The sequence below is a fragment of the Equus quagga genome, chromosome 10, assembly GCF_021613505.1.
Source record: "Equus quagga isolate Etosha38 chromosome 10, UCLA_HA_Equagga_1.0, whole genome shotgun sequence".
Classification (NCBI taxonomy): domain Eukaryota; kingdom Metazoa; phylum Chordata; class Mammalia; order Perissodactyla; family Equidae; genus Equus; species Equus quagga.
The window spans coordinates 106179493-106206837 of NC_060276.1; the positions used below are offsets into that span (position 1 = coordinate 106179493).

Genomic DNA, 27345 nt, shown 5'->3' on the forward strand with positions numbered 1-27345 from the left:
CCTTAAACCACACTCCTTGCATCATACTTGCCTAGTTCAACAACCACGCCAGTTAAACCCGCCTATCTGTCTACTCCATGCTAACTGCCGGAACAGCTTAATGTCTTAACAAAAAAACCCCACCACTGTATTGACTGGTCTAGCTTTCAATTAATGATTATAAGTCACTGGTTCTAGTCAGTCTACTAAGCCAGATTGTTCACTGGTATAATAAGGTTAATTATATTTATATGATTAACTAACTAACAGGGTACAGAGATTGCATGTGTAATTTTAATTCACAGACAATCCTTCAAAATGAATTTTAGGTAACAGATTCTTCTTTTTCTTTACAAAGGTTATGTCTGTACAGAGCAATTAGATTTTGTTCACATAAAACTTGCTGGTCTTGGTTTTATACTACAAATTCGTATTCCGTACCATACTTTCTCATTTAGTATCTTTGCTCATAAAATAACATCCTACTTATACAATCATGCACTGAATAATGACATTTTGGTCAACGACAGACCACATATATGATGATGGTCCTATAAGATTAGTACCTATTGTCTAGGTGTGCAGTAGGCTATACCATCTAGGTTTGTGTAAGTACACTCTATGAAGTTCGCAGTGATGAAATCACCTAATGATGCATTTCTCAGAATGTGTCCCCATCATTAAGCAATGCATGATGGTATAATAATTTTGTTTTGCATATGACTTACCTAGTTCTCATGAATATAATATTATGGATGGATATCAGTCCTAAAGATAAGGATCAGATAATCTGCTGTCATACAGTGTAACCCAGAAATAATCGCCCAAGTGTCAAAGCCAAAAAAATATGTATGTATACGGAGTGTGCGTGTGTGTATAAAACTTTGTAAGATCCATGGCTACAGAAATTCACAATCAATTTTGGAGAGAAAGCACAAAAGATAAAACCTATTATGCTGTGTTGATTTTCTTGAGTGCACTTTGCTTCAAAATAATAACGCAGGCTAGTGTGCTTAAGTATAGTTAATTTACATATAGTTATTTTCCCTAAATTGTTTGGCTGTAAAATTACTGATTGGGGTTTTTTTCCTTTTGTGTTTCCACAAGTAATCATTATAATTTTACAGCTCATTATTTTCAAAAATGACAAAGATGGGGGTGGTTTGTTTTTAGGAAGCTACATGAATAAGCTACAGCTCAAAAGAAATGAGTTATATAATGTACCTCCTATGCTTTTTGCATGCTATTCCTTAGAACATGGAAGTCTACTTTAAAATCTACACAAAAACATATTTTATGCTCTGCAAGTTTTCTTTTTAACACGATTATCTTTTCTTTCCCAATAAATATATTCTCATATCGATTGTCATTGCAGAATATAATCAGTGTACATATTACTGAAACCTAAGAGAGTTCTAGGCACACAATACAGATTTATCCATCATTCAAAGAAGCAAAGCCTTAGATGTCTCTTGTAAATATTGCAAATATTATGATGAAATTCTCTTAAGAGAGATTTCATTATTTTCCCAAGAGACGTGACATTTTCTAAAATGAAAAAGTTATAATTGAATTACATTAATTAAAATTAAATAACTGAATTATATGCTTTTGAAAGTAATGGCAAAAACAATGAAAACTACAGTTAAGGAAATAGGTCTCTGTAAGTTACTGTAGCAGGCCTGAGGCTGCTATCTTAGAAGAACCTGCTTGAAAGGTTGGCCCTCTGCTAGCATCTGAGAACTTGGCTGGTAAACAGGTCCCTATACGGACATGAAGCTTCTCTAAGTAATAAGACTGTCTTGCCCACCTGGGGACTAAACACCTTCTTTCCTTTTGGGAGTCTGAAAATTTTGAAGTCGCTATGCAGAAGGTGCCTATGTGACCAATCCAATAAAATCCTCGGGTGCTGAGACTTTAATGGGCTTCCCTGGGCAGAGACACTACACACATGTGACTGCATTTTTGCTGCTGGGGGGAGAGTATACTCTGCAAGATCTGTCACGAGAGGGAGAGAAAGCACAGGAAGCCTGCACATGGATTTTTCCAGATTCCTTGGGTGTCTTTTTTCCTTACTGATCTGGCTGTATATATCCTTCCTGTGTCACTATAATAAATCTTAGCTGTGGGTAGAACTATATGTTGAGTCTTACGAGTCCTTCTAGCAAATCACTGGACATGTGGGTGATCTTGGAGACTCCTGAAATAGCCTCATATTCAAGACTCCTTACAAATTATATTAGAAATTGTTCATCATTCATATACATAAGCTCCTGACAGTGAAAATTTCCTCATGTCATCAGCAAGTGTGATTAAGTATCCCAAGGTGCAAATTTATAATCCTGTGTAGTCTTTTCCAGTAAAACTGATGGAATTATTCATTCTGAGTGACATATACTTAATTGGTATAATTTTTTTTCAGTTTCTAATGATATCATGAAAAATTTAATAAGAGCAAAACATTAAGAACAGACACATGACTATAATGGATAACAGCAGATCATACAAGGTGCTATGACTAACTGAAAAAAAAAAAAGAGGCCTGGAATCTTTGCTTCCACGATAATGAATGTTTTCCTTATGAAAGTGAAAATTTATAATATATTTTATTTCTGTACTTTTCTTATTAGCTTCAGATCACCCTTGTTCCAGGTCCATGCTCAAGTGAGTATATCCTTTAGAAGTTCTTTCATAGCAGTCTGTGAACAGCAAACTCTTCTAGATCTTTATGTTTTGGAGTGAAAATAAAAAAATCCTTCACTCTTCAATAGCTTAGCTGGGTATAGAATTTTGAGTTGAAAATAACTTAGCAATTTGAACGTTACTTTATTTTCTTTTGGCATCCATTGTTGCTCTGAAGACATCTGTAGCTACTCTCTCATTTGTTTTAATTTGTCTTTAGTCTCTCTATGGTTTTTAAATTATTTTTCTCTTTATCCCTGATATTCTGCAATTGCACTATGATGTCTAGTTATAATTTATTTTAATTAATCCTACTTAGCATTCATTGTGTTGTACTTGAAGGCATTATTTCGTTAATTCTGAAAACTCTCAGGTATTATCTCTTCAAATGTTTTGTTTACTAGTCTGTCTCTTTTTTCCCTAGACATACACTGGCACCTCTCAATTTATCATCCACGTATCTTTCATATTTTTTATCCTTCCATATTTCTGCAATGTTTTTTAGGTGAATTCATTCTGCTCTCTTCCAATTTCCCAATATTCTCTCTGATTGTATCCAGTATAAAGTTGATCCTATCTATAGAGTGTTTACTTCACTGGCTATATTTTACATATCCAGGATGTCTAGCTGGTATTGGCTCTTCTGAATATTCACTGTTTTTAATCATTCTGTTATTATTTCAAAATTTACTTTAAGGGCTTTTGTGGATTCCCCATACTTTGCATTTAGTAAGGAAAGAATCACCTTTATAGAAGTCATAGCTCTGGTCAGTGGTTGTATCTTTATTCAACCTCCTTCCTCAAGGGTAAGGAAGCTCTGCTTGCCTTCCCAGTTGGTTTAACCCAGTGAGTCAATCTGCAGTTTTCCGACATAGTGGTCCATCTGTTCTGATACACATCAGACTCCCACTCATCTCTACCTCCTTCTGGACTCAGAGCCTACCAGGTATGTGGTTTTAGTTCCCATTTACCACTGAGCAATTTTGTTCTTTTTTCTGGTCCTTGGAGACTAGATTTCGTTTTTGACCCTGACTAAAGCATAAACTCACAATGCTTATTCACCAACAAAAAACAGATATCTTTTGTAAGCATTTGTGAAGGTCGATTCCCTTAAAAAACATATTTTTACCTTATTTCCTAAATCATAACTCAATAAAATCTTTCTAATATCTTCATTAGCATTTTCTGCTCATTGTAGTGAGCACCTGGGTGAAAGTTCTTTGAACATTCTCTCTAAGAATGTCTACAAATTCTGATCTTTAGCAAGTTAAGAACTCCTATCATCAGCTGGGACTTCTTGGGTGAGCTGTAGGCTAACTCAACAGATTTAATGTGTACAAAACTGAGCTGATGATATCCACTACCTATCAACCAAATCTGCTCCTCTCCTAGTCTTCTATACCTTAGTAAATGGCAATCCCATTTCCCTCCACAATGACTCACAATCTTGATTCTTTTCTTTCTCTTAGATCCCACCGCCAATCCACCAGAAGGCTATATTAGTTCCGCCTTCAAACATTGTTTTTTTTACAATATGTCTTTTTCTTGCTACTTCTACTACTAGCTCCCTGGTCTAAGCCACCATCACCCTTCACCTGGATCACTGAAATATCTCCTCATGGTTCTCCCTGCCTCTGCTTTTACCTCCTCTATGTTGAGCACAAGGAGCCATTCAAATATGATTTGAATCACGTCATTCCTCTACGTGAAACTCTCCAACGGCTCCTCACCTCACTCTGAATAAATGTCCAAATCCTTCCAATAACCTTGAAGGCCCTGTATTACCTGGCCTCTGTTATCTTTGCCTCCTGCCCCTACCCTAACTTTGCTCCAGTCATACTTGCTGTTCTTAGATCATGCCAAATAGAGTCTCATCTTAGGGCCTAAGTAAACCCTTGCTGTTTCCTCTGTCTGAGATGGTCTTTGCCCAGATATTATTGTGGCTTACTGCCTTACCTTCTTCAGATCATTACTCAAATGCTTCTTTTTTGGTAGTTCTTCCCAGGCTTGCCTATCTAAAATTGTTATCCTTACTGCCCTCAACACTTCCTGTTTTCCTTCCCTGCGTTATTTCTCTCCTTAGCACTTAGTATTATTGAAAGTACTTATATTTCTTGTTTATTACCCAGCCTTCCCTCCAAATATAAACTGCACGTAAGAAGAGGAATTCCGTCTATTTTATGCACTGTTTTATCTTCTGCCTAGAACATGGCCTAGCACAGAGGAGGTGCTCCCTAAAGACTGGCTGCATGAACGAAAATTGAGCAAACTATCAGTAAAGGGCATAGGATGTAGTCTTAATTAGTTGTTTTAACCAGAAGTCTTTCACCAGGAAATAAATGAGCCAGGTGTCTTTTCTCTAGTAATCCATGTAAAACATATTACTGAAAGTTCTGTTGTTTAGTAGGCTGTTTATTTTGTACATAAGAAAATATTCCTTTTTATCCAATCTCCTTTAGCATTACTTGCACTGACATTGTCTTAGTGCACTCAACAGATAAAATTTGAATTCAAGATGTGACTGGCAAAAGTACGTTAAATCTGTGTCAAAAGATATTTATGCAAATAATTATATGAATTATGAATGGATGTGTTGAAATCATAATTCTATCCACAGAAATAGAATGCTAAAATAAAAGGCCATTATGAAAGTATTGTTGATCCTCTTCTTAACCATGGCGATGCAAGCAATAGTATTCTGTTTGGCTATAAAAGATCCCTTTTTCAGACGTTTGCCTGAAAAGACTATTTGTCTTCCATTTTGTCCACAGATGTTCTCTTCAAACTCCATTCCCCCCTCTTCTAGATGAGGAAATGTGGGGGAGGGTAATTTGGGTCATTCTTATCCTGCAACTTTCAGAAGCACTTACTTTAATTGTAGAAGAAAATGACAGTTTCTGTGTTACATTTTGAAAGCTCAGCTACTATTAAATTCTTCTCAAGTTGCAAATTGCAATCAAATTTTGCAATCAAAATACTCTCTTGTTGCAACATAGTAACTTCCTCTTACTGTAATTTTCTGCAAAGTTCCAAGATTCTTCAGTGAGTAGTCAAACAAAGCTTATTTCTTATACATAAGAAAAGAAGGTGCTTAGCAATTTGAAAACACTTGGGATAAATGTTAGCTAACTCCACATATTTCATTTTTTTAATAAAAAAATACACAAAAGCCTTTGAGATTTAAATATTTCACAAAGAAAACTATTTTCTCATACTTTCCCATTACTGTATGTCAGCAGAAAAAGTCTAAATATGAGCAAGTGGGGTAAGATGCTAATGGGACCAAACAGTAATGAAGAAATCTTCCACTTACAAGAAATAACAGCATAGAGTTAGACAAGTTTGCCACTGCTGATGGCCTTACCCATTCCGGTGCATGAGAAAGAAACTCTGAGCTGAGTGGAGCAAGGATGAGGCAGTGCACGCACATAGGGTCTTTGAGTGCGGTGGGATGAGGTTGCTCTGGATTCTGTCAATGAAGTTAACCTGACTTTATATTAACTGAAAATGGCTCCACATGCACTAAAAAGTAAGTGTGCTTTTTTTAAAAAAATAAGCATGCTAATAAATTAGCAGTCACACAAAAGCAAAAGGGCAGTAAATGGGGGGATTTAGAGAAGGTCAGTCAAACTCATTAGGTTGGGCAGAGTCAATGCTTCATCAAAAGAATATCATGCAATATCAGATTCTGAAGAAAAGAGGTGACTGCATCTTATACAGGATCCCATAAGGTGATTCCCCTTTTCCTAAGAAGTGATAAGGTAGGAAGAAGAGGAGTGATTAGTGTTGAGTAGTTGGGAAGAGTAACAAGAATCACCACCCCTGTAAAACAGAAACTGTCATTCTTGGATCATAATAATTATCATTTACTGAAGGCTTATGTGTCAGGCACAGTAACAGGCACTCTATATCAGTTATCAATCTTAATCCTTACAATAAATCTGTGAAGTGGTTATTATTAACCTCATTTTAAAGAAGAGAAAACTGAGACACAGAATACGTAAACAACTTGCTCTGGACCACACAGGTAGTGGCACAAAGTTCAAACCAAGGTATATCAATCCCAAAATCTGTTCTCCTAAGCACTCTGTGCAGTACTGCCTCCCAAGTACATATTCTGAACTCATAGCAACGATGGGAGAGAAAAGAAAAACAGCTTCTGATACGAAGACATCCATTTATGAAAACCTCCTATGACATGTGATATAAGTACATTGCTATGTGGGAAGAAAGGATTCTATAAAACAGGAAGATATTAAGGATAACACTTATATTAATGCAGATAATTCAAACCAGTAACATCTTACCAAACTCTAATTTTCATGTTTTTGTCAATTGTAATTAGCAAGTTATACTGCACTGTGGGTTTAAAAAACATCTGTAGTTTTTTTGGGTAGCAACCATTAATCATAATATTTTCATGAGAGGAAGGCTCATGTTAACATTTTAATTTTGCAAATGAGATAGAAACTAAGGTACAGAAAGATAATAAGGCTCAGCCAAGTTAGACAAGGATGGGACTGCAATCACATTTTATTCCAAACCTATTAACAGTGTTAATTGAACTCAGTGCAATTAAAAAACCCTATGTCAATACTGATGAGAAAACCAGTGATCCAAATAAAGCAGGCCTGCTCTCCACTAATTCTTTACAAAGGAGAAATCTCTTGGAGCTGATTCATTGTTATGCACTTTTTCACCAGATACACTGCTGATTATTATGCAATGCCTTAAAATTACTTGGTTCAGGGTCTGGAGACCAGTGCTTAAGTTGGCGCACTCTGCTTTGATGGCCCTGGGCTCACCAGTTCGGATCCTGGGCACAGACCTACGCACCACTCATCAAGCCATACTGTGGTGGCATCCCACATAGAAGAACTAGAATGACCTACAACTAGGATATACAACTATGTACTGGGGGACTTTGGGGAAAGAAGGAAAAAAAAAAAGAAAGAAAAGAAAAAGATTGGCAACAGATGTTAGCTCAGAGTCAATCATCCTCACCTAAAAAAGAAAAAATTACTTGGTTCACTTTCTCAAGATGTGGTTTTTAACTACTGTGTTAGTTTCTAAGTAGGCAGAAACCATCTGATTAGCTCACCACTTTATACTCAACTCCCAGCGCAGGACCTAACATACAATTATCTGTTGAAAGCATGAATCAAGCACTTGCTGACCATCTATGTGTTCGGGACACGGAGGCTACGAGTTATGGCATATCATAAGCAATCTGTCAGCACATCCTTTCTACGCTCCCTTCAAAACATATCCAGAGTCCAACCCTTCTCACCACTTCCACTTTACCACCCAGGGCTAAGCCATTATCAACTCTCACTTGAATTGACCTGATCCTATCCTATCTTGCCTCCCCGCTCCCACACTGACCCACAGCCCCTCTAGTCTATTCTCAACACACCAGCTGGAGTGATACATTTTGAATGTTTATGTTCAGCAAAAATGGAGGGCCTGGTACTGTGGAACAACAGTGTGGTAGGAATCAGGAGACCTGACTTCTAGTTCTCCATATTCCAGTACATAGTCCAGCTCTATGACTGTGGTCAAGTCACTATGCTACTTGCGAGATCAGGGATTTGGACCAGATATTCTTAGGATATCTCATAGAGCACTAACTATACATGATCCTGACTTAAAAATGAAGGGAGGGGCCGGCCCGGTGGCACAGCAGTTAAGTGTGCACAGTCTGCTTCGGCAGCCCAGGGTTCACTGGTTTGGATTCCGGGTGCAGACATGGCACCACTTGGCAAGCCATGCTGTAGTAGGCGTCCCACATAGAAAGTGGAGGAAGATGGGTACGGATATTAGCTCAGAGCCAGTCTTGCTCAGCAAAAAGAGGAGGATTGGAAGATGTAGCTCAGGGCTAATCTTCCTCAAAAAAAAAAAAAAAAAAAAAAAGAAGGGGAAAATGGCTAGTCACCAATGTACATCCAATTATTGATGTTTTAGGAATTATGTATACCTGTAATCAGTGTCAGTCTTAACACTTACCACTAGATTATTCATTGAAATGCACTTGGTTTATGTTTAAGCTCCACCATGTATGGAAATAACTTATCATCAGTCATATCAGATACAGCTATTTTTGGGTGCTTGATTAATGTGTACAATTAACATAGATTTTGCACACAAGAGAGAGGCAGAAAGTCTGAATAGGTGAAAAGCAGAACTAGGGCAGTTCCTGCTCCTGACACTTCTGTTTAACAAACTGTCAACATCTGGGTGTCAGAGAAATCAGGGTAGGCTTGCCCATCTTTTGTGACAAAGAAATGTTTATGAACGGAAAAAACTGAGAGAACCAGATTCACCTCCTGAAGGCTATTCAATGACAAGGAAAAAATTATATGTAAAAGAAAATAGAGAAATAAGTAATATAAAAAGAATCATCTCTAATGAAGAATGCGCGAAACTAAGAATCTCAAATGAAGTCACTGTAAATGGCGTGATAGTTTTGTTAGCAATGATATGACTGAATCATAATTATTGAAAATTTTTTCTGGCTATTGACTTAATAGTTTTAATTTAAGAGAATCTGAAACTACACAGCTTTTTTTGTTACCTTTATTTTTAGGTTTGTTGCTCTGATACATTGTACATATTTTCTCATCAAGAAGTTCTTTCTACATCAATGGGATTCATCCCAACAATGCTGGCTTTTATCTAAATACCTTTATATCTGAGAGTATATTTATATCGAGCTCTTATTCTGAGATTTTTGCTCTTATAGACTAGACAAGCTCTCTAAGACAACCACTTCAAATGTTTCTATATCTGCTAGTTTTGTTGGAGTTTTCTTTATCTGGAGATTTCGTTTCTTAAATCTTTCACAGAGAATACTGGATAAAAATAAAACAAGTTTAGAAAATTTTAAAAGTGACTATATGCAATTCATTTTATAATAAAGTAATTGAGAGAGAGAAATAATACTCTTCCTTCCCTTCCATACTGAACTATCCACTAGGACATGATTTTAAGACTAAAAAAGCAAAATTTGTTTTATGTAACAGAAGGGATAAAAAGAACTTGATGGGAAAATTTTTTTTTTAACATTCTGTGTTTGCAGCAGGCATCAAATCATCATTACACTGTCAATTTAGATGGCATTTTTCCATAGTCTTCTCTGCAGTGCTAGGCTCATCTTGTAAATGAGAAAACTGAGTAACAGAAAGAAAACAATTTATGCAAGCTCGGATATCAAAAATTAAATTTCTGCAGGGCCTGACGTTTGCCGCCAGTTCTCCAGACTGATTGCCTCAAATGCACTTAGATTAGGTTTGGTTTGTTCTCAGCCCACTGGTGAGGACATTTTGATAGTAGGGCTGGAGGAAGGATGCTAAGGATATTCCTGCATTACCACAGTAGCAGACACAGTATCAGATACTTTACATACACTGTTATCATGGGGAGCCAAAGCTTTTACCCAGTTATAAAAATATATATGGGGGGGCCCAAAAAGGAGTAGAAAATACAATATCCTCAAAAATATTTTTATAACATGGTCTAGGTATATAGCCTTCTGGTACTCTTCCTCAAGAGCATGCAAAGAAATTCTTTAAAGAATTGTCTAATGTGTTTTATTAAGAAGAAATCTCTTCAGGTAAATTAGACATTTTATCCTAATTATTCTTTATATTAGTCAATCTTTTGACTGAAGATAGAAGACAATCTGAAGTTGTATTTCCCAATATACGCTTTGGGAAATTACGTCAGTAGGCTGTAGGGATGATAGCTTCATAGAGGTGGGCTGCACCTTGAATCTACTCCAGATTTATGATAATTCAGAATTTTTCACTTTACCACTGATCCTCACATAGACTATCACCAGAGAATTTTCAAAGCAGGTTTTACCTGGTAGGCAGCTTCAGCGCCCATAGAAAAGGAAACCTCAATGTAGTGGTTTCCTACTATGTCATCTTAGCAAAGCTGAAACTGTGCATCTCAGAGTTCCCTTCTGTGTATGGTTCCAGTTAGGGTTGGCTGGCCACAACATACATTTGTGTGAATTTTGGAGAATACACGTGAAGCAGCAGCCCTTATGCTCTGAAGATCCGCGTAGGGTGTTAGTCACTGCCTCAGCTCACACACAATGGCACTTTTCTGCTGGCTCATCTTGTTGGTATGGGTCAGCAGCCAGGCCTGCAACTCCTTCAGCTCCTCCAAGTCCTGGACTGGGAGCCTGTGAATCTCCATGGCAGAGGGCTCCAGCTTCATTGTTGAAGTTGGAGGCAGGGTTCCAGTTGTGCTCATGGGTTCTAGTTTGTCTTGCTCTCCCCAGCTTCACATCCAGATTTTCTTCATTACCACTGGCTCTGCTGAGGCGTCTTCACCAGTTCCTCAATTGAGTAAGATCTAGTCCTTCATTCCACGTCACTTAGTGCTTCTGCTTCCAATTGAACCCTAACCAATACACTTGTTAACGCCCAAAGAGGACATATATTTTAGTCCTAGAAGGTTTTCTGATTTGCTCATCAGAAAGTAAATTCTCCTCCATGTAAATAAACGAATTTCTTTTCCACATGGCGTTAAGAATAGTTACCATATGCCTAGCATAGTGGAAAAAATTTTGTACACAATATATGAAATAGCCAGGTGAGGTAAGTATTATTATCTTCCTTTTACTGATGAGAAACTGAGGTTCAGAAACATGTCGGGGTTCATACAGCTGACTTAAAGCTCATTTCTACAACTACAACATTATTCTTGGCCATTTGAATCTTAGAAAAGATAATTCTCTTCTTTAACGTTGAGCCCTTTTACCTGGAAGTGGTTTAATACAAGAACAATTGTCTCCTGACGCCACTTCAAATTTATGATAATAAAAGAAAATATGAGAAGATAACTTATTCTCCTGTTTCCTATGGCAGGAAAGCTTGCATCTAGTTAATCTAAAATCTTTTGCATATAAAGAATAGGAAGTGAAACACCTTTTGCTCAACATACCAGATTGCTTTGGGTTCAAGTCTATTAGGATCCTGTTCTTGGCTTAACTTGAAACTTGTAGAGATGTTAAGAAATAGATTTAGCAATATCATTTAGAACTGAGACTCTAGGTTGAGCCAAAAGCCAATGAAGAGTCCATGAAGACTGCAAACAATTTTAACATTGTTCTTGGAAAAGTTATCCTCAAGAAACTAGAATGTAACAGTAGTCAATAATTGTGCCTTAAACTTCATTCTCACATAAGATCTGGGCCAAAAGACCCAGATATGTAGTTTATTAAGAAGAATATTTCGATGAGATTTGGACATACACAGCAAATCATTAGGCCTATAGTTTTGTGGAATTAGAGGGTGGTGAAACTGTCAAGGGGGTAACACATTTGAGGAGTTGAGTGAAGAAAATAGTTTGATGTATAGGTTATGGCCCTTCAATCAAAAGAGGCTTTAGGGGCTGGCCCTGTGGCCGAGTGGTTAAAGTCACGTGCTCCGCTGCAGGCGGCCCAGTGTTTCGTTGGTTCGAATCCTGGGCGCGGACATGGCACTGCTCATCAAACCACGCTGAGGCAGCGTCCCACATGCCACAACTAGAAGGACCCACAACGAAGAATATACAACTATGTACTGGGGGACTTTGGGGAGAAAAAGGAAAAAAAATAAAATCTTTAAAAAAAAAAAGAGGCTTAATTTAAAGAGTTCTAGGGGTAAAATAATTTTACGACAGTTTTATGAAACTTGAGATGCCCGATTAAATAAGTTATGGTGGCGAGGTAATGTAGGCAGGGCTATTATGGGAGCAAAACAAGGCCTATTGCCAAAAAAATTTGAGGAAGTTTTCTGAGGCTATAAAACTGGGAGACACAGGTCTACAACATGAGAAAGAATGGGGCTTCTTTACCCCAAGGACAAACACAGACTCAGGGTGAAGGGGTGGAGGACAATACTTCAAGCTAATAGCAAGGAAAAAAGGGCAGGTGTTGCAATTCTCATATCAGACCAAGTGGATTTCAAAATAAGACAGGTAAAGAGAGACACAGAGGGACAATATATAATGATCAAAGGGACACTGCATCAAGAAGAAATAATGCTTATAAATATCTATGCACCCAACACAGGAGCACCAAGATTCATAAGGCAACTATTAACAGACCTAAAGGAAGATGTTAAAAACAACACAATAATAGTAGGGGACCTCAACACCCCACTCACATCAATGGACAGATCATCCAGACAGAAAATCAATAAGGAAATAGTGGAGCTAAATGAAAAGCTAAAACAATTGGACTTAATAGACATATATAGATCACTCCACCCTGAAAGAGCTGAATACACATTCTTCTCAAGTGCACATGGAACATTCTCTAGGATAGACCATATGTTGGGAAACAAGGCAAGCCTCTACAAATTTAAAAAAATTGAAATAATAACAAGCATCTTCTCAGATCATAGTGCTATAAGGCTAGAAATTAATTACAAGAAAAAAGCTGAGAAAGGCACAAAGATGTGGAGACTAAACAACACACTACTGAACAAGCAATGGATCACTGAAGAAATTAAAGAAGAAATAAAAAAATACCTGGAAACAAATGAAAATGATAGCATGCCATACTAACTCATATGGGATACAGCAAAAGCTGTATTAAGAGGAAAATTCATCGCAATACAGGCACATCTTAACAAACAAGAAAAATCCCAAATAAGCAACCTTAAAGCACCCCTAACTGAACTAGAGAAAAAAGAACAAATGAAGCCCAAAGTCAGCAGAAGGAGAGAAATAATAAAAATCAGAGCAGAAATAAATACTATTGAAACGAAAAAGGCAGTAGAAAGGATCAATGAGACAAAGAGCTGGTTTTTTGAGAAGATAAATAAAACTGACAAACCACTAGTCAGACTTAGAAAGAAAAAAAGGGAGAAAGCTCAAATAAACAAAATCAGAAATGAGCGAGGAGAAATAACAACAGACTCTGCAGAAATACAACAGATTATAAGAGAATACTACAAAAAACTATATGCCAACAGAATGGATAACCTAGAGGAAATGGATAAATTCTTGGACTCCTACAATCTCCCAAAGCTCACTCAAGAAGAGGCAGACAATTTGAACAGACCAACCACAAGGAAAGAGATTGAAACAGCAATCAAAAACATCCCAAAGAATAAAACCCCAGGACCAGATGGCTTTCCTGGGGAATTCTACCAAACTTTCAGAGAGGATTTAATACCTATCCTTTTCAAGCTATTCCAAAAAATTACGGAAGATGGAACACTTCCTAACACATTCTATGAGGCCAACATCACGCTGATACCAAAACCTGACAAGGACACCACGAAAAAAGAGAAGTACAGGCCAATATCACTGATGAACGCAGATGCAAAAATTCTAAACAAAATTTTGGCAACCAGAATTCAGCAATTCATCAAAAGAATCATACATCAGGATCAGGTGGGATTCATACCAGAGACACAGGTATGGTTCAACATCCGCAAATCAATCAACGTGATACACCACATCAACAAACTGAGGAATAAAAACCACATGATCATCTCAATAGATGCAGAGAAGGCATTTGACAAGATCCAACAGCCATTTATGATAAAAACTCTGAACAAAATGGGCATAATACTACCTCAACATAACAAAGGCCATATACAACAAACCCATAGCCAACATCATACTCAATGGGCAAAAACTGAACGCCATCCCCCTGAAAACAGGAACGAGACAAGGATGCCCTCTATCACCACTCTTATTTAACATAGTACTGGAGGTCCTGGCCAGAGCAATCAGGCAAGAAAAAGGAATAAAAGGAATCCAAGTAGGGAGGGAAGAAGTGAAACTCTCGCTGTTTGCAGATGACATGATCTTATATATAGAAAACCCCAAAGAATCCATTGGAAAACTCTTAGAAGTAATCAACAACTACAGCAAAGTTGCAGGGTACCAAATCAATCTGCATAAATCAGTAGCATTTCTATACTCCAGTAATGAACCAACAGAAAAAGAACTCAAGAATACAACACCATTCACAATAGCGACAAAAAGAATAAAATACCTTGGGGTAAATTTAACCAAGAAAGTGAAGGACCTATACAATGAAAATTGCAAGGGCTTTCTGAGAGAATTGGATGACGACATAAGGAGATGGAAAGACATTCCATGTACATGGATTGGAAGAATAAACATAGTTAAAATGTCCGTTCTACCTAAAGCAATCTACAGATTCAACGCCATCCCAATCAGAATCCCAATGACATTCTTTACAGAATTAGAACAAAGAATCCTAAAATTCATATGGGGCAACAAAAGACCCCGAATTTCTAAAGCAATCCTGAGAAAAAAGAACAAAACAGGAGGTATCACAATCCCTGACTTCAAAACATACTACAAAGCTACAGTAATCAAAACAGCATGGTACTGGTACAAAAGTAGGTGCACAGATCAATGGAACAGAATTGAAAGCCCAGAAATAAAACCACACATCTATGGACAGCTTATCTTTGACACAGGAGCTGAGGGCATACAATGGAGAAAAGAAAGTCTTTTCAACAAATGGTGCTGGGAAAACTGGAAAGCCACCTGTAGAAGAATGAAAATTGACCATTCTTTTTCACCATTCACCAAAATAAACTCAAAATGGATCAAAGACCTAAAGGTGAGACCTGAAACCATAAGGCTTCTGGAAGAAAATGTAGGCAGTACACTCTTTGACATCAGTATTAAAAGGATCTTTTCGGACACCATGCCTTCTCAGAGAAGGGAAACAATAGAAAGAATAAACAAATGGGACTTCATCAGATTAAAGAGCTTCTTCAAGGCAAATGAAAACAGGATTGAAACAAAAAAACAACCCACTAACTAGGAAAAAATATTTGCAAGTCATATATCTGACAAAGGCTTAATATCCACAATGTACAAAGAACTCTCGCAACTCAGCAACAAAACATCAAACAACCCAATCAAAAAATGGGCTGGAGACATGAACAGACATTTCTCCAAAGAAGATATACGGATGGCCAATAGGCACATGAAAAGATGCTCATCATCGCTGATCATCAGGGAAATGCAAATCAAAACTACACTAAGATATCACCTTACACCCGTTAGAATGACAAAAATATCTAAAACTAATAGCAACAAATGTTGGAGAGGTTGCGGAGAAAAAGGAACCCTCATACACTGCTGGTGGGAATGCAAACTGGTGCAGCCACTATGGAAAACAGTATGGAGATTCCTCAAAAAATTAAAAATAGAACTACGATACGATCCAGCCATCCCACTACTGGGTATTTATCCAAAGAGCCTGAAGTCAGCAATCCCAAAAGTCCTGTGCACCCCAATGTTTATTGCAGCACTGTTTACAATAGCCAAGACGTGGAAGCAACCTGTGTCCAGCAACAGACGAATGGATAAAGAAGATGTGGTACATATATACAATGGAATACTACTCAGCTGCAAAACAGAACAAAATCATTCCATTTGCAATAACATGGATGGACCTTGAGAGAATTATGTTAAGTGAAATAAGCCAGCAAGAGAAAGATAATCTGTGTATGACTCCACTCATATGAGGAATTTAAAACTATGGACCAAGAACAGTTTAGTGGATACCAGGGGAAAGGTGGGGTGGGGGGTGGGCACAAAGGGTGAAGTGGTGCACCTACAACATGACTGACAAACATTAATGTACAACTGAAATTTCACAAGATTGTAACCTATCAATAACTCAATAAAAAAAAAAAAAAGAATGGGGTTTCTTTAACCTGTCTGATTAAGGCAGGTATGTCCCCCAATAGTTCATGATTATTGACCTTAGCAACCAAGCTAAGGGCCACTCATCAGAATTTGTCTTATTTTTTCAAAGGCAAGAAAGAATTTGTAATAAGATTTAAATTTAATAAATTCATCTTAATAATTCCTAATCCAATTCTTTTGTGTCCTGTTTTGCATGATGCCTCACTAATTAAGCCAGATTTTGTGTTTTGCTTCCTGGCAGCCATTATCTAACCAGGAACTAGCCGAATCAGACCCAAATTTGTTTAAACATGACACTGAAAGGACTGGCTTCAGTTTAGCAATAATCTGTTTTATACAGTGTGAGCAGAAATCTCTCAAGAGTAAGGGCATACTAGTGAACCTTTTTATTCTCTTTGTATAATGCTTAATTTATTAAAAAACAAATTTATGAAACAAAAATTTTTCAAAGATTTAAACAATATTTTCACAATTACTAAAACGTATAAATTTAATCAGTCTCAGGAATTCCATTAAGTCACAAGTCCTATACATTAAATCTTTTACAGCTGTAGGTTTGGTTCTTTCTTCAGTATTTCTTTTTTTTTTTTTTTTGAGGAAGATTAGCCCTGAGCTAACTACTGCCAATCCTCCTCTTTTTGCTGAGGAAGACTGGCCCTGAGCTAACACCCATGCCCATTTTCCTCTACTTTAGACGTCGGACGCCTGCCACAGCACGGCTTTTGCCAAGCGGTGCCATGTCCGCACCTGGGATCTGAACTGGTGAACCCTGGGCCGCCGAGAAGCGGAATGTGTGAAATTAACCGCTGCGCCACCAGGCTGGCCCTCTTTCTTCAGTATTTCTATACTTATTTTTCAAGAGTCTTAATGATTCATTTCCTTGAATAGTTATGGGACTATAACAGATCATCTATTTCATCTTGGGAGACTTTTGGTAGTTTGTGGGTTTTGAGGAACTGGTCCATTTCATCCAAACTGTTAAACTTAGGGGCACAGAGTTGTTCATAGTATTTCCTTGTTATTCATTTAATGTCTATAGTGTTGGTACTCTTTCTTTCATTCCTGATATTGGTTAATTTGAATCTTCTTTTTTTCCCTTTGTCAGTTTTGCTAGAGGTTTATCAATTTGTTTTTGATTTTTCAAAAAACTCATAGCTTTTGTTTTGATTTTCTCTATTGTTTTCCTGTTTTCAAATTTCATTGATTTCTGTTCTTCTCTTTATTGTCTTCATTCTGCTTATTTTTTGTTGTTCTTTTTCTCCTTTTATGAAGAGGGAGCTTAGATTATTGAGTTGACACTTTTCTCATTTTCTGATATAAGCATTTAGTACTATAAATTTTCCCCTAAGCATGTTGTGTTTTCATTTTCATTCAGTTCAATTTTCCTTGAGACGACTTCTTTTATCTATGGATTACTTAAAAGTGTGTCCTTTAGTTTCCCATTGGTTGGAGACTTACTTGTTATTGATTTCTAGTTTGATTCCATTATGATTAGAGAACACACTTTGTATAATTTCAGTTCTTTTAAAATTAAAGTTTGTCATACGACCCAAGATATGGTCTATCCTGATGAATGCACACTTGAAAAGAATGTGCATTCTGCTTTTGTTGGGAGTCAGTTAGATACCGTTGGTGGGTAGTAGTTTAGTATTTCTCTATCAATTACTGAGAGAGGGGTACTGAAGTCCCCAATTATAATTGTAGGTTTGTCAATTTCTCCTTTCAGTTCTGTTGGACTTTGCTTCTAGTATTTTGAGGCTCTATTCCTTCATGCACATACATTTAAGATTCTCATGTCTTCTTAGTGAACGGACCCTTTGTATACCTGTTGTGGTGGAGGAGGAGCACAATTTTTTTCATAGTTTTTGCCTTGAGAACAGGCAGGTATTGTTAAAAGCTTTCTGACCTAGTGGGCTGCCCTTTTCCTGGTCCTTTGGCTAAAGAGAGCAGGCTTTGCTTGGGGGTCTATTTTGTCTCTGCCTATTGACGTTTTAAGGTTGTAGGTTTCTCTAGCACCTGGGCCAGGGAATATAAAAGGCAAGAAAAGCCCCCAGGAAACTCACTGCTAGGTCGTTCTTCAGGTGAGGAGTTCCCTACCCTGACTGCCTTCTTTTGTCCACCGTTTAGGGTCTTGTGGTAGGTATCTTACGTATTTTGTCCAAGTTTTGTTGTTGTTATTGTGATTAGTAGGAAAAAGAAAATGGAATGTGCTCCACCTTGTCTGAAACTGAAAGTTTGTATCTGTGAATCTTTAAATCTCCAAAGAATAGTTCTGTTTTTAACACCTGTCTAGCCAGTCAGACTATAAGTACATCAGTTGGTGGTGAATGAGAAAATGGGGGTAGGGGTGCTAATAGATGATTTGTTAAAAAAAAAAAACTTCATAAGTATAGAAGCAAAAATAACTATTAGTATAAACGGGTCAGGAAACTCAAGTGAATTTTCCTCCTAGACTTCTTCACGGACAAACATTCCATAAACTGTTGCACATCTATAGACAAAGCCAAAATTTCTTTTATTTTTTCTTCTTTTTGTAAACCATATAGCTATATCTAAGGTGGTAGGTCTTAAGAGTTTTTGATTGCGGCCCCTAAGATAGGCCAACAGACTCTGTGGTCCATTTTTCTGCACTTTCCAATGGAAAACTAACTAAGTGATACCAATAGAATATGACTGTGTAAGTATTCTTGGGTATGGATGATTCATAGTATCAGTTTTAGCAAACTGTGGGTGATATGAATCACAACATGCTAGCAAGTAAAGTAAGCAACCTAAAACAAACTAAAATTGATAGTGATGAAGCCTAATGATAATTTATAATGAAAAACATTGCAACTAAAAACTACAGGTAACTTTAAAAAGTCCTGATGATGTAACAATATAGCATTCCTCCTGAAGACCATGGGACCCCAAACCATCTACACTTGTGCTTGTGCAATAAGAGCATGACTGCATTGTCAGTTGCATGAATACCAGACTTCTTGGAAAAATAGTGAATTAGAATATTCAGTAAACTCTATTAAAGCATTATTATACAATTATTCAATTTGTAACCTTTTAAAATCATTTAGAAGGTTATTAGTAAGTGATATCTAGACACAAGTGAATGTCTGTGAAATTATGCAGTATCTGCCACGTAAGAATCAAAGAAAGGACTGTCATTTCTGCATCAAGCCTCAGCCACCAGGAGCCATTCGCCAAGGACAGCCCATACTTTGAAAGCCACTGCTCCAGTGAAGTGGCCCAATGGGAAACACTTTTCACAGTCCAGGCTGCTCCCAGTGCAGGACTGGGACTGGAGGACTTTGCCAGTGCTACTATGAATTTGGCATTAACACTCCAGAAATAATCAAGTCATCCACAGGAATCAGAGAATACATTCGAGTATGAATACAATAAAATTTAGAATGGATATCTAACATGTCTGCACCCACCCTGGTGAGCAGAAACATCATGTCATACTGTACTATGGCTGTGTCTAGGTGAGTTAAGTCAAAATGTGGAGAAAATGGTTGTTATAAACAACTGTTAGCTCAGATGGCTAACTAGCCACTAAAATTAACTGCCCTCTTATTTTAGTTACATTGATCCTGAAACAAAGCAGCTAAGTCAGACAGTTAGACAAGCCAATCTTTATAACTGCAGATAAATTTAATTATAAATGTTTATATGCTGACAATACAGCATATTTTTCATCTTTGTGATAATAGCTGTCTTCTCAAATAGATGGTAAAATCCCCATGAGGAGAAATGGCTTTATTCATCTAAAAATGTGAAATTGGGAGCCAGACTGCTTGGACTCATATTTCAAGCATGCTGTTTTCTAGCTGTGTGACCATGAGTAAGGTAAACTCTGTGTTTCAGTTTGGCAAACTAGATATAACAATAGCAGCAACCTCACAAGGTCAATATGAGAAATCGATGAGATGATGTATTCTAAGTTCTTAGCACAGGAACTTAATAGGCAACAGCAAATATTAGCTATTATTAGCAGTAGCAGTGGCAATATTATTACTAGCTTATATACATTCCACAGTATATACACTGGGCCTTATGCATGGTTGACACTACTAGAATTGTTGTTGAGTTTCTGCTAGGTTATGTTATTTTTTGAGGGGCAACATAGTGTGCTAAGTGGCAGACTGCCAATGTTCAAATTCCAGCTCCACCAATTACTACTTACTTAATCCATGTGCCTCAGCTTCCTAATCTGTAAAATGGTGATAACATGAGCACCTTCCTCAGAGGTTGTGAGGAATAAATGAATTAAAATTTGTAAATTACTCAGAATAGTATCTATTTCATAATGTCTATTTTCTTGTTAAATTTTAAAAAACAAAATACCTTTTAACAGCAATCCACTCCTTCCTCCAGGAGCTACACCAAAAATCCCCTCACAAATGGATGAGAATAGCTAAAAGTATTTATCAGAAGTAAAACAACAACTGAATGTTTGTAGTTATATCTTAAATAACTAAGACAAGCCACACAAATATTGGAATGTTATGAAAGGAATTATCCAGATTTTTTTGAACACCTACTCAAAATCTGTTTTAAATAAGCCATCTAAAATCACATTACACAGTTTATGAAAGCATACTTGCATGTTGCCTGAATCCATAATCAAATTTTACTTGTTCTGGCATCTCAGCATGTAGATTTAAAATAATTATTTTGTTTATGGATTTAGTTTAGAAGCTTTAACGTGAAAGCAAGTCATCATATGTATATCATATTAAGGAAAAAAAAGTGCTGAATCTAATCATTCTTTATCTAAAGGCTTTTATCAATACATTTGGATTTCACACACACACACACACACACTTCAATCTGCCTTTTCTTCATGCACTCTCAGGTCAGACAAGGGCCTTGTCAGCTAACAACTCCCACATTTTCAGACAGAGAATCAGCGAGTAGGTAAAATAACGTTACACTCTTTTGAAAAATACCATAACATGCTTGGCTGACAGGCATACTGCGACCTCCATAACGAGATGGCAGTGATTGGAAGAAAGCAAGAACTAGCTAGAACTGAAGCTCTGAGCTGGAGTGGGGGAGGGGGAGGGGCTGAGGGGGCCCTAATCCTGTTGCACTGGTGGCACCTGTGGAGCAGAGACATTTTGTAAATCACCCTGATTAAAGGTGCAAAATGCTTTGATACTGAGTCCTACGTGGTGAGTGTAATTACTGGGTACTTACAATACTGTTTTAAATGGGTGGGTGGCCAGAGATAGGTAACACATGGTCTGTCTTCTGTAGCACTATAAACCAGGCAGATGCTCCTTGGAGGATGGGCCAATAAGGGCAGGGTTCCAATCATTGGAGTAAAATGGAATGTTAATCAATAAAACAAAGTAGAATTTAGTCATATGGACTAGACAAACACGACAGAAGACACTGAGAGTCCTAGGGCTCTCCCCAGGCACATGGAACACTGGGCCTACGAAAATAAGTTTCTGACAGTTCCCACTACTAATACACTCCAACTGAAGGCTTGCTTATGCTGGGCAGAGCTGGCCTAGAGCATGGAGGTGGCTCTGTTTGCAGGCTTAGGATATCAACTGAGAAATACTGAGAAAGGCATTGGAGTTCCTGTCACATTCACTCACTCGTTCATTCATTTATTCATCAAATTTTTTTTTTTTTGAGGAAGATTAGCCCTGAGCTAACATCCGCTGCCAATCCTCCTCTTTTTGCTGAGAAAGACTGGCCCTGAGCTAACATCCATGCCTGTCTTCCTCCACTTTCTATGTGGGACACCTACCACAGCATGGCTTGCCAAGCTGTGCCATGTCCACACCCGGGATCCGAACTGGCGAACCCCAGGCTGCCAAAGTGGAACGTATGCACTTAACTGCTGTACCACCAGGCCAGCCCCTATTCATCACATTTTTATTGAGTACTTGTAAGGTGCTATACTTACACTAGGCATTGAAATATAGTGCTAAACAAAATAGGGAAATTCTCCTTTCCTGTCATGGACATGGACATGCCGCCACTACCACGTACAGTGGAGAAAGACACTAAGCAGATATCACATAAATATACAATTACAAATCATAAGAAAGGTTTTGAAGAAAATATACAGGGTGCCAAGAGACTACACTAGGAGAAAGTGATTTAGTTCAGGGGGAAGTGGTCAGGGAAAGTCTCGGCAATTCCAGGTTTAGATAGGAGCCAGTTGGGGGAAAAAAGGGGTAAAAGCATTCTCAGCAGAGGAAACAGCATGTTGGAAAGGAGAGAGGTGGCAAAGACTGGTGCATGAACAGAGTAGTTCAAGCACAGTGAATGATTTCCTTTAAAGTAAGTTTGAGAAAAAACATATAAACTGGAATAATAAACATATGGAATCAATAAAAAAATTAAATTGTATATTTTACAATACCATAAACTTCTAAATCTTCCTTATTATTATATAAACATTTCTGCTATAATTGCTAAGAGGAATGAGTAAAACACTGAAGCCAAACTGTGTTTGCTTTGCTTTGTGTGTATTTATTGGGCTACTTTCCAAAATAGACCAATGGGAATTATAATCTAGGTCTGCTTCAAAGGAAGACCCTACACACACATACACACATATATACCCCTTCAGGAAATTGTCTTAGAGTATTTAATGCTGATATGATCCTGCTATTAAACTTAATTAAATTTTCTGTAAATCTGAACTCAGACCACACGGAACTAGTATTACAGCAGAGGCAGCAGCCTACAAAACTCAGTATTCAAAATCTTCATAGTCCTCTTCCACTTAAGTCCTATTCCACCAAAAATGGCTGTGTTATCCAAAGGAATAATTGGTAAGAATGAAGATTAGTTGTCCATCATGAAGGTGACTGTATTACATATTGATCTTGTGTTTCAGGAAAATTTGATATAAGGAAAAATCCTTTCATTTGTAAATAAGACTGTATAAACAGATAAAAAAGATAAAATCAGAATTCCCATGAAATATAAAAAGCAATCATTTATGAGGCTGGCCCAGTGGTGCAGTGGTTGAGGGCGTACGTTCCACTTTGGCGGCCTGAGGTTCGCCAGTTTGGATCCCGGGTGTGGACATGGCACAGCTTGGCAAGCCATGCTGTGGTAGACGTCCCAAATAGAAAGTGGAGGAAGACAGGCATGGATGTCAGCTCAGGGCCAGTCTTTCTCAGCAAAAAGAGGAGGATTGGCAGCGGATGTTAGCTCAGGGCTAATCTTCCTCAAAAAAAAAAAAGAATTTTGGGGCCGGCCCCGTGGCCAAATAGTTAAGTTTGTGCACTCCATTGAGGCAGCCCAGGGTTTTATCGGTTTGGATCCTGAGCTCAGACATGGCACCACTCGTCAGGCCACACTGAGGTGGCATCCCACATGCCACAACTAGAGGGACCCACAATGAAAGTGTGCAGCTATGTACTGGGGGAATTTGAGGAGAAAAAAGCAGGAAAAAAAAAAAGCAATCATTTAAGTGTATGTTGTTATGCCTCTGAGGTCCAGGTAATTTTAACTACATTCTCTGTACTCTCAGCAACAGATCATGCTAAATAACTATTCGTGCTTTATAACAGCAGCAGCTCTGTATGTTTTTCCAAACTTAATAACAGTAACATAGTGCAAAAGAGAAATGTGGGTAGAAATCAATCCAGGTACTGAAAACGTTATTAAATCAACATATGAAGGCACATGTTCTTAAAGTCAAACATTTTCAAAATTCACTCATTCAAGTCATTAAAGCACACATTCATTTGTGTATGGAATGCCTACCATGCACAGAGAACCAAGGTAGTGTGGAGATATCACTGGAGTAGGTGATTTGGGTTCTAGTCCTTACTCTTAGACTTTTTTGCAATACAGCTTTGGGTAAATCATTTAACTTTTCTGAGTTTGAGTTTTGTCATTTGCAAATATAGTTGCTGTGAGGTTCAAAATATGTAACAAATGTGGAAACTTCCTTGCTATCTGTGAACGTACTAAACAAGGTCCTCAAGCGAACTCAGAGTCTAGTAAAAACCCCACTAATGAATGTTCTCTCTTTTTGAACATGGATTATAGGCATCTAACATGCATTTTGGAGCTAACAATTATTTAGCTTCTTTTAAACCAGAGAACAGTTAGAAGCACTTACCCCCATCATTAACAATATACCTTACTCTGTGCTGTCCTTCTGTCAAAAATTAGTTGGGATAAATATCATCCATCTGGGAAATACCATATTACAGACTTAGGACACATAATAAAAGTAGGAGGCAAAAGCTGACTCTCTGATTTCTTTCCTGGAATAAACTTCTAGAAGTCAAGTTACCAGACCAGGTTCTTGATACATATAGCTAAATAATGCCCCTCAGAAAAGTGGTAACAATTTATGCTCCTAGACAATACTCACAATATTCCTGATTACCAGTTTCATTCACCTTTTACTATCTTCTGTAACTTAATAACTCAAAATCCACAAGACTCATCTCTATTTTCCTTCCTCACACAGTATACTTCTGTCTGGATGTGCATGACAGGATGGCACAGACTGAGTCTTTAGATGCACCTTCAATGGCTTACCCCTCTTCTTAGGATAAATCCAAACTCTTTAACAGTTTACATGCTCTAGGTGAAGTGGCCTCTTCTTCCCTCTCCAGCTTCATCTCTCACTACCAACTTCCCTCTTGAAAAGGCCAACTGTTTCTTATGTTTAGATCTTTGTTCAGGCTATTACTTATGACCAGAACACCAGATTCTAGAGGGAGCTCAGTGTTCAGACAGCATTTCTGACTAGTGGTAGCAAAAGTGGCCCCTTCATACAGCTAGCAGCATTACTTTCAGACTGACTGCAAATATCTCTGGAAAAAGTAACAATTTGATCAGTCAGTCATTTAAAGGAGCACGTTTTGATACGGACACTATTCTCTTGGAGAGGAAGAGGCTTGGGGGTATGTAACGGGGGACAGGAGAGGGTAGAGAATGAGCACCTAGGAGTGCTAGCTGCACTCCTACTGCAATCAAAATAAAGGAAAATATTTTTATACACTCTAGTTTTATGAGAGAGCTATAGAATAAGTAGATGATTTAAAAGATTTACTCAGAAAAGCGACTCAAGTACAAGTTATTAAATCTTTCACACCTTGTATACCTAGGTAACTACAGCTTCTACAGCAGTGACAGATTTTTTTTTGACATTCTGAGCATTAAGCACAGTTGCTTAAATTACTTAAAAACTTGTAGTCCATGTTTTTCAAGCATTCCTAATAAGAAGCTATAGGTCCATTGGCACAAGAAACTCCATTTTAACCAAAATGGCATAAAATGAGTGATTTTGTGAATTGAATATTTTGGATAACAAGATTCTTAGCATCCACACTGCCATTTGTCCTAGTTTCTCATCCATTTGGCCTGGGCTTAATAGCCCTGCCTTTGGCTTCACACCTCTCGATCAATGCTCTGCACCAGAGAGATCCAACAGGCCAATGTCATCATGCAAGTCCCTGGCTGAAAAGTCTTCAATAGCTCTTTATCCTTGCAGGAAAGAGCCTAAGCACTTTATCATAAAATTCTTGATTGAAGCCTTGTCTACCTCTCCAGGTCCATCATACTGCCTCTTCCTCACACACCGTCCCTCAATTTTTAATGAACCAGTAATTCTTAGTCATATGAAGTCCCTGAAACATGCCATATTCTTACACAATTGTGGCGCACCTCCATATGCCTTTCCACAAAAATACTGCTACTCATCCTACACTCCACCCAAATGCTTCCCAATCTGAAGCCTTTTCTCACTTCCCCAGCAGACTAAGGCCCTCCTTCTCCTATGCTCTTCCTACACTTCTTGTACCCACCCATTACAACAGTCAAATTACACTAGGACTCTCAGTGTGTCTTTCTCTCCATATAATGGTGTGCTATGTTTCCCCATTTTCATCTCAAGCACAATGCTCCAAGTCTAGTACATAGTAGATGCTCACTTTCAAATGAGATCATGAATATATTAAAAATTCTATCTTTAATGTTGAATTTTACAGCTACCCATTTACTGTGTATAATCACATTGATGATTAGTCAGCTAATTAATTACTATTCTCCAGCAATTCGGTGCACATTATTTCATTAAAAATCAAACCTGCTCCAACATATGAACTCACTGAACATACAAACCAAAGAACAAATCAATAAGCCATCATATTTCTTCCAAGGGCAGAAACTCTAAAGTTAGGATGTTTTATGAAAATCTGGCAATAGGTTAAAAATAAATAATCTGGAGTTTAGCCAAAAGAGTCATTTGCCAGTCTCCCAATAAAAGCTGTATCGCAGAGTCTTTGAAATTTTACTTACATGGTATAGTGTGGTCTCCGGCACAGGTGTGCCCATGATGTCTTGTCTCAATGCATCCATTTGCAAACTAGGTAGCAATGAATAGTGAGTCGGGCTATTACTCTTATCACCCTTCTTTTTAGACTTCTTCCCTGTATCTTTCTTGCTGTTTCTCTGAAACATGTATTCTTCTTGAGCAATTTTTTCATTGCTCATATATCGGAGTAGAGAGTTTTCTATATAAAAAGAGATAAATACACCAATATTAATATGCAAATATTCCACATTTACCATTCTTTCCCAATTGGGCTACTAGATATCATTTCAGAAAGGTAGCTTAATTTAATTTACAAACTATCTATGTAGTGAAAATATGGAGAATCTTAATTATTTGGGATCATAGGGCAGTAAGAAATAGCCTATAAATTACTTCAAGTTTTATCTCTGGATCAACTGTATCAGAATCACCTAAGGAACCTGAATCGTAAGTCCTGGGTGTGTGGCTTATAAAATTCTTAACAAGCTCCCCCAGGGGGCTTCTGCTAAAACTTGATGACAAACACTGACATATGGCAGGCTAGGTAGCATCCTTGGAGAAGTTAAAGCCCACATTATGAACCAATAGTCAGGAAACTTAGTTCATAAAATCCACGCCTAAATTGATAGCTAGCACTTAGTACTTCATAAGGCTGTTTTTCCCCA

General features: G+C 37.7%; 1 protein-coding gene across 1 annotated transcript in view; it reads right to left on the reverse strand.

Moving 5' to 3' along the window:
• Positions 1-27345, reverse strand: part of CNKSR2 (connector enhancer of kinase suppressor of Ras 2) — a 255852-nt gene that overhangs the window by 61946 nt on the left and 166561 nt on the right. Inside the window, exon 13 of the mRNA XM_046674057.1 lies at positions 26665-26879. Coding sequence (XP_046530013.1) covers positions 26665-26879 — 215 coding nt within the window. The remainder of the gene's footprint in view (positions 1-26664; positions 26880-27345) is intronic.